This window comes from Nelumbo nucifera, chromosome 4 (genome assembly GCF_055504915.1).
Source record: "Nelumbo nucifera cultivar China Antique chromosome 4, China Antique-T2T, whole genome shotgun sequence".
In the NCBI taxonomy this organism is placed as follows: domain Eukaryota; kingdom Viridiplantae; phylum Streptophyta; class Magnoliopsida; order Proteales; family Nelumbonaceae; genus Nelumbo; species Nelumbo nucifera.
In genome coordinates, this window is record NC_142652.1 from 25,459,265 (window position 1) to 25,478,466 (window position 19,202).

General features: G+C 36.9%; 2 protein-coding genes across 2 annotated transcripts; one reads left to right on the plus strand and one right to left on the minus strand.

Annotated features, from left to right (window-relative positions):
- Positions 1-1,247: 1,247 nt before the first annotated feature.
- On the plus strand, positions 1,248-5,365 carry LOC104603017 (Ribosomal protein L12/ ATP-dependent Clp protease adaptor protein ClpS family protein). Its single transcript, XM_010266916.3, has 3 exons — positions 1,248-1,454; positions 3,846-3,996; positions 4,625-5,365. Exons 1-3 carry the CDS (start codon positions 1,391-1,393, stop codon positions 4,884-4,886), a joined length of 477 nt encoding a protein of 158 aa, XP_010265218.1. The 5' UTR covers positions 1,248-1,390; the 3' UTR covers positions 4,887-5,365.
- Positions 5,366-7,412: 2,047 nt separating this feature from the next.
- On the minus strand, positions 7,413-17,370 carry LOC104603016 (GDT1-like protein 5). Its single transcript, XM_010266915.3, has 12 exons — positions 17,086-17,370; positions 16,917-16,985; positions 15,958-16,017; positions 15,799-15,846; positions 11,221-11,309; positions 10,109-10,145; positions 9,985-10,032; positions 8,745-8,813; positions 8,624-8,668; positions 8,457-8,518; positions 8,034-8,106; positions 7,413-7,925 (listed from the first exon to the last, which is right to left on the minus strand). The coding sequence occupies exons 1-12, from the start codon at positions 17,104-17,106 to the stop codon at positions 7,854-7,856; spliced, it is 693 nt and encodes a 230-aa protein (XP_010265217.1). The 5' UTR covers positions 17,107-17,370; the 3' UTR covers positions 7,413-7,853.
- Between the last annotated feature and the right edge of the window lie 1,832 nt (positions 17,371-19,202).

Here is a 19,202-nt window from a genome sequence, read left to right on the forward strand (position 1 = left end):
TTTTGCAGTTTACCAAATAATTTGTAGTAGTTGCTTGGTTTTGTTTGTAGAGGCAAACTGGGTGCAAAGAAAATGTGACATTCTGGTTAAATAAAAGAAATAACAATATCTACTCCAATCAGTTACTCCATGACAGTTCAACTCAGACTTCAGATAGACTGTTGAGACTAGGTATGTAGAGTACATTCTGGTTCATGCAAATGCAAATTTGGCTTAGTTTTGCATTGATAAAGTTACTTTCTTGACAAACGATTTTTAGTTGTAATGGGTGTAAACATGAGTCCCGATATTGTAATGTACATTGATCAACTTTGAATGCAATATTTTACAACCTCCTTCCCATGTAAATTTTGCTTTCATTTTGCATGCAAACATGCCTTGAAACTTGTGAAAACTATCACTATGTAAACGCAATCTTATCAAACACCAGCAAAACTGCACCATACTAGCATTTGCACTCTTTCCTAAATAAACAAATGAAATTTGGATATATTGGATACAATCCATGCAGCCCTAGTTTAGACAACAAAACTTTAAAGAAAAAAAAAATAAAAGAAAAAGAATTATTTACATGAGGGTGACCGCTTTTATGCAAAAAGAAAAAAAATCATACACATTGAAAATTTAAATGTCATGGAAATTTGTGAAATTCTAAATGTACCAAACAGTAAATAGTTACAGAGAAAAACCTACACGGAGTGACGGAATAGGAAATATATCAGGGACATTTCAAAAATCTCTGAAACTCTGAAACTGTGTTTGGGATTCCAACTCTTCGTTTTTGCCCAAATTTTGAGATATAATATTATGATAATAATATAAAATGTATTATAAAATTTAACTAATTAATTAGTTCTTTTATTACTTTGCCCTGGGTAGGGATGGGCCGGCCCGGATCAGACCCGGGCTATTTCCTAGCCCAAGGAATCTTCATGAACATGGGTGACCCATCATTAACCAAAACGGCAAAACTGGGTCCCGCTTCTCCAGCATCTAATAAATCCGGCCCTGCTATATAAGCCTACGTCATGACAGAAGATACCATTTCCATGGTGTTAAGAAATTGATGCTTTCTATGAAGGTCTTACCAAAGGTAATCTGAATGGTCCAGATCAATATTGGTGGGTGATGGTGTGTACAACACAGAAGTTTCTGTGTTACATCACACACGATATAATATTTCCAAACTGAAAAGCCCACCACTAGTGATTTATTATATTTTTTCCGATTTAAAAAAAAGGAAAAAAAAAAAAAAAAAAACCGAGTGGGAGAAGCGGAGAGGCAGCTAGTAGTCAGAACGCCATTTCTGGTTGAGTTTTGTCATCGGTCGGAGAAGAGGGTGTTGGGTGAGAGTGAGGTTGGGTTGGGGAGAGAGAGAGAGAGACCGGCTATGGAGACTGCCATATGTGGAAGAGTCACTCTTTCGCCCAATCACGTCTTCAACCCTAAACCAGGTTTCTCTCTCTCTCTCTCTCTCTCTCTTTCAATTATAAAATTCATCTTTTTCTCGTTTATTTCTACTGGGGGAAGATTTCAATGCTTAGAAATATAGATTCAGCGGTTACTTTGATCCTTTCCTCTTTTTGTTTCGCAACTAATACCACCTTCTCTCCTTGTGTCTCTGTGCTAGCAATTGCTAGTTCTATCGTTCTTTAATAGACCTTTAATTAATTCATATGCCTCTTCAAATTTATCTGATTTCTTCCGATAATTGGGTTTAGTAAGTACCATGTCTTTGTATTGAGTGTAGCTGAGACTTGTACTAGAACTTTTTTGTTTTAATATTCGTATAAGCCGAATATAAGATATGAGCTAAATATTGTAGTGGGTGTCTTATTAATAACAAATGTTTGGCGAATTTTGCACTGGATTCTGAAATGCTTCGAAGACTGAAATTCTGGGATAGATAAGATATTGAATTAATTTTTGGTAATTTCACTAGATTTAATTTGATGTCCAACTTAGATGAAAATACTAATATCTTTTTTTTTTTTTGACATGTAAATTGTGCTTCTTCTGAATCCTAGATGTAGCAGTTCCATTATAATATCAGATTCGTAATATTCTGGGTTTCCAACTTTCAGATGGAATAGTTTGTCGTAAAGTTTCCTGGTTGATCTTGATGATAGGAATTGAACGAACATGGTAGGTTAGAGGGAGAAAATGGTATAGAGAAACAAGTTGGGGGAATATTCTTATCAGGCTTGCTGTAAAGTTTCCCATTCGATCTTGATGTATCGATAAGAATTGAATGATCATGGTGGCTTTTCAGTTGCTTTTCCCTAAAATGATTTTACAGTTTTCCCCTTGATGACTATAATATGTTTAGTTTGGCCCTCCTATCTTTTTGTAAAGTAATTATGGAACAGGAGTTCTGTATCACAGTTAATCATAGTGTCTTCTTCCTCTACTTTTGATGCTTTTTAACAACCTTTTTTTCTAACTAATCAAATGTTATGTAAGAAACTCACAACTTCCCTTTTCTTCTGATCTTTTCTTTTTTTACGGGAAAATCTATGATGCGGAAAAGATATGGTATGGAAAGAGTTTTGACCAATCAAAACCCACCCATGAATTTTGATAAATAACACTTTATTCACTCTCACATTTATGATTCCAGTTTATCGGTCAGTTGTTTTCGGATATCATATCTTTTCCATGTCATGGTCGAAACCTTTTTCTACACTTATAACCTGGCTGCTAACTTTGAATTAGAATTTTGTCTTCTTGACATCTTCATTAGGAACACTTATTGTGATATTTATATAAGCCTTGCAACAGTTTTATGTGCCTTATCTTGGAGGTCTTCCAGAATGAAATCTCAGATTGCTCCTAAGCATCCAAAAACTTTTGCTTAGATGATCTCTTATATGTGCCTTTTAAGCATGCATGTGGATTTTGGTGACATAGGTGCCATATCTGGTGTATTAACATTTCTTTATATTAATTTTGATTGTGTCTCTCTATTACAAATAAGTGATGTATTAAATTAATTAAATCTTGATTTGAGTTTATGTGAAGAGCTCAATTCTGTAGATATCTCCACTCACCTTATGCACATCTGAGAAGAAAATGTGTATGAGTTGGCATGTTTAAAGAGTATATGGCTATATGCATCTTATGGAGGTTCAGCTTTTGTTATCAATTTGCAAGTTCCATGTTTAACATTAAAGTCAGTGATTGCATTCATATGCATAAAAAGAGATTCAGTTAGTATGGTTGCTTTGTGTTGGGTGCTCCTAAAAACCATGGCCAACTATACCTCTTATGATTGATAATGGAGATTTATCTAACCCTTGAAATTTTATTTAGGCATATTGTCGGAAGCACCAACAAAGCTACTCATTGGCCAAAGGTCATTTAGCCCTCTTTTGCTTTTTAGAGAACCTTTTAGAGGCTATTTACCAAGAAAAGAAAAAATTCATGAACATTCTTTAGCAACCAAGTATTTTCTGTTTTCTTCATCTTTTTCCCCTTTTGTTGAAAATTTAATTAGTGGTACAATTATAGAGATGTATAAAAGCAGGGTAGGTATACCCCAGAAAGTCTTTACAGCATACTACACTCCATACTCAAAACAGAAACCCAGTTGAACATAAAATCCCTCCTTTTGAAGTTATTGAAATCTTTCATTGGTAAATTCCAATTTATCTGACAGTTGCAAACATCCTATCTGAAAGTTGCTAAATTCCAACCCAGTCGAGACATGTAGTTTTATGCTGAACTACCAAAGCATTGATGTGTAATTTTGAGGCTGAAGCATCAAATGCCCTGCCTTTCTATAGACCACCTCTAATGTATATATTCTGACCGTCTCTCCCTGGTGCCCATACTGTTTATTACAGGGGATAAACAGCTTCTTTATAAAGGATCATGTATAAATCGAGGCATTCTCATGTCAATGTCAGTTACTTCTCAGGGAAAAGGTGGTGGTTTGTTGGAGAGACCAACTATAGAGAAGGCCACTCCTGGTCGTGAATCTGAATTTGACTTGAGGTATATATGGGATTCTTGAAGTTTACTTCTTTTTTGAGTTGTTTTCTTTGTCATACAGTATTATATTACATGTCGTTCCCAGTCCCAGCCAGATATATCTCAGTCATTACTTCATGAATAATGCCTACTGCATTGTAGATTAACCTGAACAAGGACTACTATCCCACGCCTTTCATAATAATTAACCAAAGATTAGTATTTGAGAATCCAGGTGAAAGAGTTGGATTTGCATTAGGACACTTGGCATTCAGAAACAAAACTTAGTATCGAAATATTTGACATATGGAGCATTGCAGCTCAACCTGCTTAAAAATCATGTTATTTAACCTCTAGCAGCTAACACCTTTTATAATTTCAGGGGAAAACCACATGTAAGTCAAAATTGGTATTTTCTCACTTTCTAGTTTTCATATTGCTTATTTGCTTCACACCATGAAAAGCATTCCTCCTTTTTAAAAGAGGCGGAAGTAAGTTTTCCCCTCAATATTGGGTATGGAACATTTTCATAATTTTTTGGAAGAATTGGTGCAATGTTTGCTTGTTTAGTGAATAATTCGACATGAAAAAGCATATGAAGTATGAGGAAAAAGAACCCATTTAACTTCGATTACTGACGCCTAATTTTCAGGAAATCAAGGAAAACAGCTCCTCCCTATCGCGTATTATTGCATAATGACAACTTCAACAAGCGAGAGTATGTTGTTCAAGTTCTAATGAAGGTCATCCCTGGAATGACACTGGACAATGCAGTTAACATCATGCAAGAGGCACACTACAATGGCCTGGCGGTGGTGATTATCTGTGCCCAAGCAGACGCAGAAGAACATTGCATGCAGCTGAGAGGCAATGGTCTCCTGAGTTCAATTGAACCTGCAAGCGGTGAGTGCTGAAGGACAGTGATCGTGGAAAGCATACATTATCTCTGCTACTGGTTATCTCCATCCTCTTTTAAGCTATCCGTACATAGTCTGAAAATATTCATATTATGTGAATCAACTTCGATTTCGTCAGGTTAGAGATGGATAGTACGACATTGAAGACACTTGTACAGTGACAAGTCTGGGCATTGTGGTTTTGGGGCTTAATGAATTGAATGGTATAAAAATGTAAATGAAGCTAAAGAATTCTTAGTTCCGAAATTGCTACTTTTAAGCACCCCCCCCCCCACCCTCCCCAAAGTTTTGATACGGAGACGTTGAATGTCTTCTAAATAAGTCCCAAAACCACAATTGGGAGTAGGGTTTGATAAGAAGGAAAATTGAATTTTGGTTCTAGTGTGGGTCATGCTGGAATTATACAAGGTTCAAAATATGGATATTGTATGTTGTATTGGAAAACTTAGATATGGATGCATATTGCACTTCAAATACGCATTGATACAATAGCCAATGGGAACATATAGATAGGTTTAGATGAGTTCACAGGAAGCGTGAACCCACCAATACGTATTGAACACGTAGCCAACAATGGGTTAGTAGGCAAGCTAATGGGAACTAATGGAGTTATTCTGTTAACGGCCGTATCATTGGTTGGACTGATCAGGCATTAAAAGACAAATTAAGAAACCCACCCTTTTTAAAGATTCAAATGAACGAAAATCCCCTTCTCCCACTTTCACTCGAACTTCCCTTCCCCTCTCTCATCTAAACCCTAGCCAAATTAGATCACCGGCGATGTGTGTAGGGCAAACCGACGTCCAACAATGTTATTGTGGTGAAAAACGAATTCTTCTTGTTCTTTTGCTTTTGAATTATTTATTATTCCAGAACCGAAGGTACCCTACCTCCTTCCTCGAACCTCCACTCTGAAATGACTAAAGCTCCAAATCGATTGAACACATGGTCTCCTTGGTGAAGCCAATCTTACCTAGACTGAAAAGTTATGGTGAATTTAAGAGAAATGCTGAAAAGTCATGATGAGTTTTAGATAATTTCCAAGTAATAAAATTATAGTTTAGATTTTATAGTTTTCCAATCATAGGATAATTAGGTAGTCCACTTCAAACCATGGTTTTGAAAACTGGACTGGACCAGAAAAACTGGGAACCAGTTTCGTTTCACCTTAAAATTGCTTTTTGGCCAAATTTATTGATTTGGTCAGCGACCCACTGACTTGGGCGGTTGAACCATCAAACCGTCCACCCAAACAGTTTTTTATCGTTTTTTACTTTTTTATTTTTTTTATTTTTAAGTCAGAACGGGCCATCTGTTCAAACTGGACAATCGGACCATTCAACCCAGGAACCAGTCCCAGAACGGTTCCTCATACAGTCCGGTTTTAAAAACCTTGCTTCAAACTTACACATGGGCAGTTGGTTCTAAGGGGAAAGTAACACCCATCAGGCAACGATACAAGGTCTGAGGTTTGAAAATGATAGCCTCCCGAAAGTGAACACCAGTGCACCACCAGGATCTTCAATTTCAAAAGACAAATCACGCTAGCATTGCTCATATGAGGTTCGTTTTGCTTTTGCCAGAGGATTGCTGACGGATGCAAGATTGACTTTGGGATGTTTCTGCAACGGTGAAACCACATAAATAAATGAAATAAGAACATCACTCTAATAAACAACAACGGGTGATTGCGATGATTTTCTCAAAACTGATATTCGGCCCAATTTATATTAATAACTAATCTAAGTGGGGGGGACTAATGACAAATGGATGCTCTGTTTTTATTTAGTTGCATTCATGCAAAGGGATCATATGGCCATCAATAATATGGAATCTGGATTGGCACAGGCTGCGTCATTCTCGTGCCCTACCCACCACTTAACTGTCGTTATGTGGCTTGCATTTTTTTCAAGTATATGGCTTATGGAAAGTGAATTCTGTGACAAATTTTTGAGTCATTTTTCTGGGTAAATTTTGCCCTTCTGTCTTCTGTCAGGTGGACAATCAGGTGTCATTTATTAAAATTCTTGGGCGGATTGTGATTGATGAAAACTCTTCAGAATTCAGATACCATGTCTTTCCCGCATCATAAATTATCCCTTTCCCTTGCTGAGAAGTTATTTACTCAGGCCTCAGGTCAAGTGTCACCTGACACTTCCCGAGTAAATTTATCTGATTCTTTTTGCCGGGAAGTTGGGTTAATGAGTCAATTGGCTTAATGAAAAGAAGCAAGAAAATGGCAGGGGATAGTCTCCAATTTTCTCAGGGAAGACTATTCCACTTCCTCTTTTTCAATAATTTTCAGGAACCTGGAAATTATCTTTCAGAAACCTGGGAATTATCTTTCCATCTCCCCGGAGTGTAGAATGTGCGCTCGGGGGGTAGAAATTTTACCAATCTCAAGATCTGAAAGGAATTTGGTTTGGCAGCTAACCAATGGCTGATAATATCATAATACCCATTGGCTATTTTTGGTTCCTCAGAAATGGGCGACAAACAGAAAATTGTAGGAAATTCTTCGACAGTCTCAAAACTCTCACTGATTTTGACACAAGAACCGACGTAATACATCATTGGCTGCAAAAACTGCATGGGGTACAACTGTACAAGAGCCTCAGAGGACTCAAAACCAAGTAAAAAACAATAAATAAAAATAAAAGGGCAAACAAATACATCATTCCCCATACCGGAGGCTTCTAATGACACAGAAAACTTTAATTGCACAAAGACATTATTTCCTTATACAATGTTTCCTGTTGTACCAAAAAAAGATACAATGTTTCCTTTTTCCCTAATAAAAGCTATTGCCCTCCAAAGAGTGAGAGTCCAAGAGGTCATAGCAATCCAAAAAAAAAAAAGATGTCAAAAAAATTCATTTTTATGTTGAAATGCAGCAAAAAAAAAATGTGCATCAGTACAAGGAATTATAGGATGCGGATTCATTCAATCAGCAAGCCTTTTACATCATGGTTCAACGGTCGATAAATAGGACTGGATACCAAATACTAGAAAAAGAATTCCACCTGAGAATGCAACCTGCACAAAGATGGATAAATTTTGATTTTACAAAAAAAATCAAATAAAGGACCAAGATTCTATTATTTCAAGCAAAGTTCAGATAGCACGTTAAGATGACTCAGTTACCATTTTCTCAGATATTTGAGATGCCAAACTCTTCCCACCAAGTACTGCTGCAGTAGTACATAAGGCTTGTCCTCTGCAGAGAAGGAAAACAATCACCACAAGCACATAATATAGGGTCTGCATACTGGAATCTGTGCATGGGGCATGGCATATGCAGCATTACTCCACAATAACTGAGTCATTCACAACTATTTTAACCATTTGATTATAAGAAGCGGCAATTCTTGATCTTCAAGCGGTCAAATGTTCACATTGTTGGATAATTCCTGACCAATTTGACAGCCTAACTTGCAATAAGCCAATTTTTAAGATTACTAGGATCAACAAAATACAGTTATTACATCTATCAAGAAAATGGTGAATAGCAGTGAATGGTTGAATGTCAGTCTCTACTAGGACACAGTAAAAGATGGTAAAACATACATGATTCCACCAAGGACCACGCCCAATGGATTTTCATCTGCAGCCAAACCAATTGTAGCAATCTGAAAAGGTAGCAATTGTCAACTGAGGACACTGACAAACGGACAAAGTAGACTAACTGTAATCCAATTAATATAGGAAAAGCAATTATCGGCTTTGCTACTTACTTGGCTCTTGTCACCCCACTCGCCAAAAAAGGTAATAGAAAATGCCTGCAAGATGGACAAGATGAAATCGGTTAGATGACTACATAGTCAGAACTCAACCAAATAATATAAGAGTTTCTACCTTTAAAAATATGGGTGAGAAGAACTGTGTGAGAAAGGGCTTCCTCTTCTTTTTTAAATCATCATCTGCCTGGAATAAGAGTACTAAGCATTAGCATCATTTAAAACACTGTGTTTTGAATATTGATTGGAAGGAAAGTTGCCGATATGCGGAACCAACAGTGAAATTATCAACTTAAAAGAACCAAGTTGTCCTTCTCACTTGAAAAAGATGGATATTGATTTTGAACACAATTTCTATTTTCCAGTGTTAAAAAAAGTTAGGATCCCATAAAATGCCTGATGAAGATTGAGGAATTGTGTTAACTTCACTAGACTTAAAAGTATAATAATAATTTGGCATGTTTTAAGTGGATCATCACAACACTCAGTACATTATCAGCATTTGGCAAACATATGGCATTAATTGGTCATAATAACAAGACAAAAGTGTATACCAAATAGAAACTGCCTGGAATATATTAAAGAACATATAGCATACAAGAATAATCCTATAGGGCTGGGCATGAGCCAGGAAAATTGGGCTTGACTCTGCTCCAGTTGAGCTTGGGTTTAGACATCAGGTAACCTGACCCAAACCCAACTTGAGCCTCCATACCCAACCTTTTATGATACATGCATCACTTAGTATGCATGTACAATATGTTAATGTATACATAATACAATGGATGAATTGATAAGCTGACACTGGTGAGAAATTGAAATTGAACATCCAAATTGCACTTTGATTTGGGTTGGGGGATATGGACAAGCCACTATTTGAGTCGCATTCTGATAATCAGAACAAGCTTTCCAACTAAGATTGAACAATATGTACAGTTGCACACACACCACAATGAGTTCATACTGATTCCAACCCAACATTTTATGGTAAAATCCAACCCAACTGAACCTGCATGCCTAAACTTTTATAATACATGCATCACTTAGCATGCATGTACAATGTGTTTATGTATTCAATGGATGATTGTTAAGATGACACTGCTTATACATTTAGCATCTAAAGTGCACTTTGATTTGGATTGGAGAATATAGACAAGCTATCATCTGACTATCTGAGTTGCATTATGGTATAAGAATAAGCTTTCCAAATAAGATTGAACAATATGTACATACACAGCAAGGAGTTCATATGATGAATGATGCTAGCACATTCATAAACTTTAAATGCACAACACAGAGAAGAGGGAGAGAAAATATTAAGCAGGGGTTGATATTGGTTGCTATATTCTTCACCTCACCTTGGGATCTGATTTGGTTTTTCCTGTGTTTCCCTTCAAATCAGCATCCTAATCATTTCATGAAAGAAAATGTCAACAAGAACTAAAGAATTAAGGATGAGTAAAAAAAAAAGAAGATACCAACCAGTTTTGCTTCAACTTCAGCCAACTCTTCAGCCTCCCTGTTGGATCAAACAGAATTAACCTTTAGTTAGGGCTGTTCACGGGTCAGTTCGGTTCAGTTGCATTTAATTTTGTCAACCGAACCGAAAAAGTTTGGTTGACTTTGAGGCCAACTGAAACCGACCAATAAAGAAAGAAAACCGATTTCAACTTTGATTTTATTTAACATTGGTTTAATCGGTTTTAGTTAAACCCAACCAAAATTAATGCTTATAGCCTAAAAAGGTCGATGGATCCAACCTGTACCTTTATGCTCCCTACATTTTATGACCACTTGCAGTTGGCTAGTTGAGTGTTAGTCAGTCCCTATATAGGTCCAACCTGTACCTATATGCTGTCTCTTCGGTCTTCACTCCTATGAATAGATTCACAACTTTCATTTTATTTAACATTGGTTTAATCGGTTTTAGTTAAACCCAGCCAAAATTAATGCTTATAGCCTAAAAAGGTCGATGGATCCAACCTGTACCTTTATGCTCCCTACATTTTATGACCACTTGCAGTTGGCTAGTTGAGTGTTAGTCAGTCCCTATATAGGTCCAACCTGTACCTATATGCTGTCTCTTCGGTTTTCACTCCTATGAATAGATTCACAACTTTTTACTTTTTTGTCAGTCCCTATATTTAATTTTTGTCAGCTAGATTTTACTTGGAAAAAGATGGAGATGATCAGAAAGTAGTGATTGTCAATCAAAAGTAAAAGAGACGAAAAATATATAAGATATATGAATCACAAAAGGCAAACATGTGTATGTATACATACTCGGTTGGTTTCACATCGGGTTACAAAAAGCATAACCACAACCGAACCAGGACATCAGGTTTTGCCCTTTTTTAAATCAAGGCCGACCAAACCATTTTAGAAACCGACCATCTCAGGTCGAGTCGGTCCGGTTTGGTCAATTTGGTCGGTTTACAACATCTTCTGAACAACCCTACCTTTTTCTGTGAAGAATAGGGAGAAGATATTGAAAAATAAAGAAGACGAACTGAAAAAAAAAATCCATAAAAGGGAATTGTAATAAAAAAATTAAAGGAAAAAGAAAACAATGAAATTGAGGAAACAGGTTTTACCCTTCGTCAGTGAATCCATCCCATAAGGACCAAAGCCCAAATGCCAAGAATAATATCGTTGTTATATGATGAGTCCACTTGCGAGAAATCTGCATTGTTTACATCATTCAACATTGGAAATGGCAAAAACAAAGACGAAACGAAAGCAAAATTAGGGAAAATAGAAATAAAAGAAGAGGACAATAGTAATAGAAGCTCTCCTAAACAGTTTCAAGTAACTTGGTCATACATGAAAACTAATGCTAGTTAACCTTTTCAAACTAAAAATGTTCACTGCAGCTATCACCAGGAAAGGGCACAAGTTATGGCAATTGAAAAGATTTAAAAAAGAAAAAATAATAAATTGATCAGGTACTACTCACCTTAAATGCTATTCTTATATTATTTTTCCCACCTCTATTTTCCTATACTTCCATCGCTTAAACTGTAACCTAACTCCAACTAATTTACACCAACTCCTGTGGTCCTATAAGGCCGTGATGTTATCTTGACAAACATGAACAGATGTCTTTCACAAGCATGTCTTCATTTTATGTCTTGTGCTTCAGATGAACTGTCTTTCACAGTTCACTACTCATAAAATATTTCTCTATTTCTGTCCAAAATTATGCTTGTCTTCCAACGGCCTAACCTTATAATTGTCTAGCAATACAGACCATTTCTGGGTCAAAATCATTGGACCATACAGGAGAGAGATAGCACCAGGGGTTCAAGGAAAAGCATTTTGGCTTTCATTCATTAAATTTCTGAATTCCTCTCTCTGTGGTCTCATGCCTTGATCTATTATGTTGACTGTAATCCACCTCAAATTGAATTAGATAGGATGATTATATTTAAACATAGTTCAAGGATTGAATTAGATTCCCAAATTGTGAACTGTTTTTTGGATCAGCTTATTCTACTCAGATTCATCACTAACATCCTCTTTGAGTGTCCCATGGCTCCCACATCTGATCAAAAGGTTTATGTGGTCAAGCTGCAGCTTGATGGTAGCTCCAAAAGTAGCCTTAGTCCAAGTGGGATGTTCAGTGGGAATTCTACAGAAACAGAAGGGGTCTTTTTTTTTTTTGATAAATGAGAGTAATTTTATTGAAAGAGTATCAGAAATACATGCAGCCTAGGAAGAGGCACGAGATATTACCTCCCCCAAGGACTGAATCATAAGCACTAAAACATGCCCAAACCTGAGAAACAAATTACAAATTAGCCCAAAACAGATCACCCCTTGCTTGGCCAGAGAATCAGCCATTACATTTGCTGATCTGCTAACCCACTGGAACCTAACAGTCATATTTCTTGTCATCCATTTAACTTTCTTTACCAGATCCCCGTAGCCCCAACAAACTATGTCTGGGCTATTCAGCCAGCCCACTACTACCTTGGAGTCTCCTTCTACTAAAAAAATGCTCACTCCTAATTGACTAGCCATCTGTATACCTTGTACCACTGCTAGTAGCTCTGCCCTTACAGAATCACCTTCACCCACTGGTCCTGAGAAAAGAGACAACATATTGTTGTCTTTGTCTCTCAGAATCCCTCCAATTCCGGATGGCCCTGGGTTACTTTGGCAGCTACCATCAAAGTTCAATTTTACCACTCCATTCGGTGGGGGTTTCCATTCAACTTGTAATTTGTTCTTGGTGGAGACTGTAGAAGCCACTGCTTCCCAATTTCTCCTTAAGTCATCAAAGGAGAAATAGGACAACAATTGTGAAGATTTCTGCCATGAAATTGTCTTTGTCAATATACTTTCCTTGACTTTAGCAAGACTTCTTTCCTTTTCTTGAAATATTCTAGCATTTCTCTCCTCCCATAAGATCCACAAGGTGGCGGCTCTGATACATTTCCACATTATCGTCCCCCTTTTTGTCAATCTCCCAAGAGCATCTGGAGTGAACAGTAGCTTTACTTCAGAGGGCAAGTTCCACCTGCACCCAAATAAGGAAACAACCCAATTCCAAATATTGGCAGCAAAGAAGCACAATATCAGCAAATGGTTACAGTCCTCACCCTTCACTTTACACATAAAGCACCAATTTGGGGACAGACACAAAAAAGGTTTCTTCTTTTGCAAGTTTTCCACAGTATTGATCTTACCAAATCTCCTTTTGAGAGTTCAAATAGCTAGATGGCTCCAAATCTCCCACTTAGTAATTTAGGGTGATTCCAAAAATGTAATCAAGTTTCACCAAAATGTGGGCATTGAGCAGCAGTCCTTGGAAGCTGGTACACTGCCTTAATGAAATGAGAGAATTATTGGCTAGGAATCTATGATCAATGTCTAGGGTAGATGGATGATCCCAAGGGAGTTTAGTGATATGCTTTCCAAATGAAGAATTGATAAGGTCATTTTGCACAGTGACAACACCCTGCTTGAGTGGTTTTAAATTAGAAAGGGGCTCACTTTGTCCAAATTTTGTAAAATCTCTACATCCACACAGGCACTTCCTTATTTCTAATTAGGGGTGGCCACGAGTTGAGCTTTTCACAAGCTATTTGAGCTTGGCTCGTGAAATGCTTGATTTGGCTCGGTCTAAACCGAGCTTCAAGCCAAGCTCGAGCCAAATATACTAATCGAGCTGAGCTCAAGCACAATAAAGCTTCGCTCGTGAGGCTCGCAAGCTTAATTGAGCTTTTACATACATATAAAAAATAATATACATAAATAAAAAATATTATAGATATGATATTTTTTATTATATATATATATAATAATAATAACTAGTTTTTATATTCTTAATTTTTTATATGTCAAATAAAAAATTTTTATATGTGTAACTTTTTATTTTTATTAAATGTTTGGCTCATAGTCAAGCTTGAGCCGAGCTCGAACTTATGAGCTTTTGCCTTGACCTAAACTCGAGCTCAAGTCTCTAGCTCGAATCAAGCTTGAGCCTTATAATTTAGTGGCGAACCAAACTCGAATAGCTAGATATTTGGCTCGGCTCGACTCGACTCGAATCCACCCCTGTTTCTAATTACAAATCAGTTATGGAAGTGGTAGAGGCAGTTATGCTGGTGCTTGCAGAACTGGCAATTATGGTGATGATGGTGGTGGTGATACTTGATAGCTATGGAAGTGGTGCAAGCAATTATAGTGGTGATTGCAGCTGTGGATATGGTGGTGAAAACTTTGGTATTGGAGGTAGTGGCAGCCACAGCAGCAGTAACTACAGTACTGGGCGTTAAGGTGGAAGCGGCGCTGGTGGAACTGGCAGCTATAGCACTAGTGGTAGTTATGACAGCGGAAGCTCTGGTGGCCATGGCAATGTCAGCAGCAGTGAAAAATATGGTGTTACAGGTGATGGGGGTTACTGCAACCAAAACAAACCGAGCCGAATTTCAGCATGTCTTGGCTCAGTTAAGTTCAACTAAAACACTCATATTTGAACTTGAGTTTGAGTTCGATTCAAGCTCTATTTTTGTATTTGAGTTTGGCTCAAAAGTTCAAAAACTTAATATATATTAATCGAGCCAGGCTCGCAAACTTTCAAGCTGGGTATTTTATTGGTCGAATTTGAGCTCAAACTGTTCAATCAAAGCTCAATCCGATTGCACCCCTATTGGGGGTGGAAGTGGTGCAAGTGGTAAGAACAGATTTGCAAGTGGTGGGTATGATGGAAGTGAAATATCATATCATGGTGTATACACTAGTAATCAAGGTAACATGGGTGTTGGAGAGTATGGCCAAGGTGATCCATTAGATGAGAATTTCAGGGCCAACAATAATGATGATGATTAGTCTGATGATTATGCAAATAAGAAGGCCTGATAAATGCAATACAGCAGTTGCTAAGGAGAAAAATGGTACTTGGACCTTCGTCATAATCTAGCCTAATTCTCTTTCATTATGTTTCCTTTCTTTCTTTTGACTTTCTTTTGAAGAGTAATAAAAGAAATTTTATTAAAAGAAAAAAGATAATAAGGCAAAGGTGACAAGCAGGCACCTCGACAATACAAAGCAGCTAAAAACCATAAAAACAAACTGCAAACTACTACAAATCCGAAAAACAAGTACAATCCACTAGATCTCCCCCAAATCTCAATTGCTACTCTGCTCAAACGCTGGGGTCATCAGACCCAATCCAAGACGAGATGCCCAACTAAATCCACCGGCACCTTAATAGAATTGAAACACCACCCCTAACAGGTCAGCACTTTTGGATAAGAGGCTTCTTATCAGGTTCTCACCAAAGATCTCCTGTTTCTCTTCCTCAATCCTCTCTAGTTCAGCTTAACAACCTCAACCTCTACCCAAATCTTTCAAAACTAAGATTTTGACTCTTCACATATCCTCACCCAACACCTCCTCCTCACCCATTTCTTCATCCCACTCTCTCTCTCTCTCTTTGCTTCTCCTCTCCTCTCTTTTCTTTTGACTTTTTTTTGGACCACCATGCAAGTGCATGAATACAGCTGTTTGGTAATATGAAATTTCCAAATAACTTATTACTAATGAAAAAAGATATAGGAAAAAAAGGAATTATATCTTAAACTTATATCTAAACAACCAAATCCAGGAACTATTATCAAATTTACCATTTTTGAGCTCTCATTTGTTATAAGTAAACATCTTACCATATTGGGGGCAGCCCAGCCAAGAAGCACAGAAAGAATAGTCATTACCTACAATTCAATGAAGGCTTCTGTAACTATTATACTCTAAAGAAAAAAGAAAACATCTAGACTAATAAAATAATAGAGCGTCTAAATAAAATATTGACAAGGCAAACTTACAATCAAAGCTGCCAAGCAGCCTAGCAAGACAGTCCTCCTTGGGTGGCGCATTGCCAAGATCTAAAAATATGAATCACCATGTGAGATAGAATCGAGCGAAGGGCTTTGTCATTCATTAAATAATCTCATACGTTCTAGGAAGAACCTTTGCCATTGTGTATGTCTGTGTGTGTGCACGTGCATTTTTCTTCCTTAAGTATTAATTTGGTAAGAAATACTCATGAATGACTTTTCTTTTTTTGGTAAATACCCATGAATGGCTCAGTGCATTTTATTCTCACTCTGCAGTTGGGAAAGACTAAATTTTAAAGAGAAAAAAAAAAAAAACAGTCAAAAGGATAACGGAAAAGAAAAAAATCCTAAGGCTATTTTTGGTTTGAAAGAAAAGGTAGGGAAAGGTACCTTTCCCTTCCTTTCCCTACCTTTTCTTTCAAACCAAGCACAGCCTAAGGTTGCAGCCCAGAAGGTTTAGCCGTTTAGGTGAAACAGAGACCAAAAAATAGAATTACTATATAGATTGGAATCATGATTGTTTGCAAATCTCTTCGGTATCACTAATTGTCTATCATTCAAGAACCCTCATCCCTTATATTTTTCAATTTATTCTTTTCAGTATAGACTATTGCAAACCATAACACAAGTGTAATAGAAAAATATTTGTAGGAGGGTTGTACTATTAGCACCACTTTCCATTTTTTCCAGGCAGTTTGTCTGACGTTTTTCTATACCAACTAAATTCTTTCGTCCAAACAATCCCAAATCGATGACAGACCCAATGCCAATATCATAAATTGGTTCCACCCCCCCCCCCCCTTTGATATAGTGGTTCTAGGCTCCGGAGACACCAAAACACATACAAGCAATTAAACAATAGATCTTCCAAATTGAACAGTAAAAAGAAATTGGAATACAAGCATTACGTATCAGAAAAAACAGCAATGCAACAGTAATATACTTACAGCAGCAGCAAAAAATGTCTTGTCTCCAATTTCAGAAAGCACTGTCATGGCAAGAGACTTGGTAAAACCCTAAAATGAAAAAAAAAAAAAAAAGATACAGAAATGAAACAAAATTCAACCCTAAAAATTCTGGAAATGAAACTTGATTGACTTGCAGAGTGAAGTGTACCTCCAATACAGAGAAACCCATGTTTGCTCAGTTGCAGTGAGTACAGCAAAAGAGAAACAAAATACGAAGAGAGAGACAGACTGAGAGAGAGAATCAGAGTACGAGAGAGAGCAGACAAACAAGATTCTCTCTAGTCTCTCCGCCTCGCGCACGAGTCAGCGCTTGACTCGTCCGAGGCTGAATAAAGCTTAAATCAGGATTGGCGGATTGAAGCGCAGAAGGAAAACTCGCATATCAGAATCAGGATTCCCAAGTGCAGTTATTCCCACGTCGAGGTCTCGAGAAAGTGGAAAAGATGCCTTTTCTCTTTTTTATAATTAAATAATTAATCATTAATAATAATTTTTATTTTCTTATTTAATTTTATTTATAGAATTCCGCTTCATAAGGACTTCGTTGGTTCCGGGTCCTACACTTGTACATAATTCCTTCTGGGGAGGTTTCCATGTGCAGAGTCAACTTGTAAACGTGTTAAACGTTAAGAGCATTGGGCCCACTTAAGAAAATCAGCATAACCAGATGGCCAAATCGTAACCATTCAAATCCTTCTTGTTCGTCTGATTGATGTTGATCTTTGTGCTAAGATTGGAATATCATTTTTCTCTCCCAGGAACGAGGAATCCTCTCCCACGTGCACTAGCTTTAACATTAAACACAAAAGGACAAAATTTAAGCATAGTCCTGTACGCTAATTCCTAGGGTTTAAGGAGATGGATGGTGACACCTGATCTTTTGTGCTTAAGTGTGTCGTGCTCGTTAAATGTTAATATCTAATCGTTGGATTGGCATCAGTGCTGACAAGAAGTTGGATTGGTATCAATACGTCAACTAGGAAGATTTCTTTGGGCCTTAATGGGGGAGACCAGCCCAATGGGCTCCCAAACCTATAATGTTGGGTCCGTGCTTTACTTTCGTGTCAATGGGTCGGATTCGGTACGGGTTTTCTTGATCTAACCCGATACTTCAATGTTTCCACCTGAACCTGACCAACCACACACCACTAGTAAACATGTAATGCGCCAATACTCTCACGATCCTATAGGATTCAATTCCATGTTGACTAGGGTCGGTTTACGGTCTTTCATTACATTTTTTGTAACAGATTTTGAAAACTTAAAAGGGTCCATTTGCATTTTAGGAAGTTGTTTATCCATTTTCTTTTATTTAAGTAATATAATGACTGTTTTAACCCTAAAAATTTATTATTAAAAAGAGTAATTTTGTCACATTCAAGTGTTAACAATTTCCTCCTCATGCGAAAATTAATTATCCATATCACCCGAGTAACTGATATCTAAGGAAAATAATTTTTTCATAAACCTCACATAAATCTAAAAAAAAGAATATAGGTATCTTTATTAATGGGAACCAAAATCCCATTAACCAACTTTCACACTCTCAAAATCCAAAAAAAAATGGATGCCCCTAAAAAGGCATTAGTAAGTTGGAATTTGATATATAGGTTCTAATCTACCATTTCTTTCAATAGAAAAACCAAAATAAACATTAATTTGAGTCATTTGACCCTACACCTGAATAAACCTAACCCTAACCCAAACCTATAGGGTCCGGTCAAGTTAGACTTATTACTTAACCCAACCCATTAACATCCTCTACTTCCGTAAGCTTATGTGGTGAAAGGCCATTAAGGGTCCGGTCAAGTTAAGTCTATACCAACATCCCCAACAATCATTCTTAGAGGTGAAATTTGCAATTGTATACTCAACTCATTCAACATGTTCTTGAAGGAATGCTGGCTTCGTATGATCTAGCCATTATTTATGCAAATAAATTAAATTGAAACAAAAAAAAAAACTATGTATATACTAATTAAAATTATCTCTTTCGTATAACCTTAAGGTTTTTTTCTTTTTTGATATTGTAGATATAATAAAGACAAAAATAGACTGTAGATACAAACAAAAAATAAAGGATTTGAAATAATAAAAACACATTACATGGTCTCAGTTAGTCAAACATTTCATAAACAAACATAGACCGCAGACACAAATTCATTATCAAATTACCATATATAACTTTAATGGTTTTTATTTACTGAGAAAGATAAAAACACAAAGAGAAGGATTTGAAATAAGTAAAAAGCACCTTCAATGGAA

Excerpts from the sequence above, each read along its gene's own strand:
- LOC104603016 (XM_010266915.3), bottom strand. The coding sequence starts at position 17,106 with ATGGGTTTCTCTGTATTGGAG. Across the intron at positions 16,986-17,085 it reads TGGGTTTCTCTGTATTGGAG|GGTTTTACCAAGTCTCTTGC; the intron begins GTACACTTCACT and ends TTTTCATTTTAG. Across the intron at positions 8,814-9,984 it reads AAACCAAATCAGATCCCAAG|GCAGATGATGATTTAAAAAA; the intron begins GTGAGGTGAAGA and ends CTCTTATTCCAG.
- LOC104603017 (XM_010266916.3), top strand. The coding sequence starts at position 1,391 with ATGGAGACTGCCATATGTGGAAGAGTCACTCTTTCGCCCAATCACGTC. Across the intron at positions 1,455-3,845 it reads CGTCTTCAACCCTAAACCAG|GGGATAAACAGCTTCTTTAT; the intron begins GTTTCTCTCTCT and ends TGTTTATTACAG. Across the intron at positions 3,997-4,624 it reads GAATCTGAATTTGACTTGAG|GAAATCAAGGAAAACAGCTC; the intron begins GTATATATGGGA and ends CCTAATTTTCAG.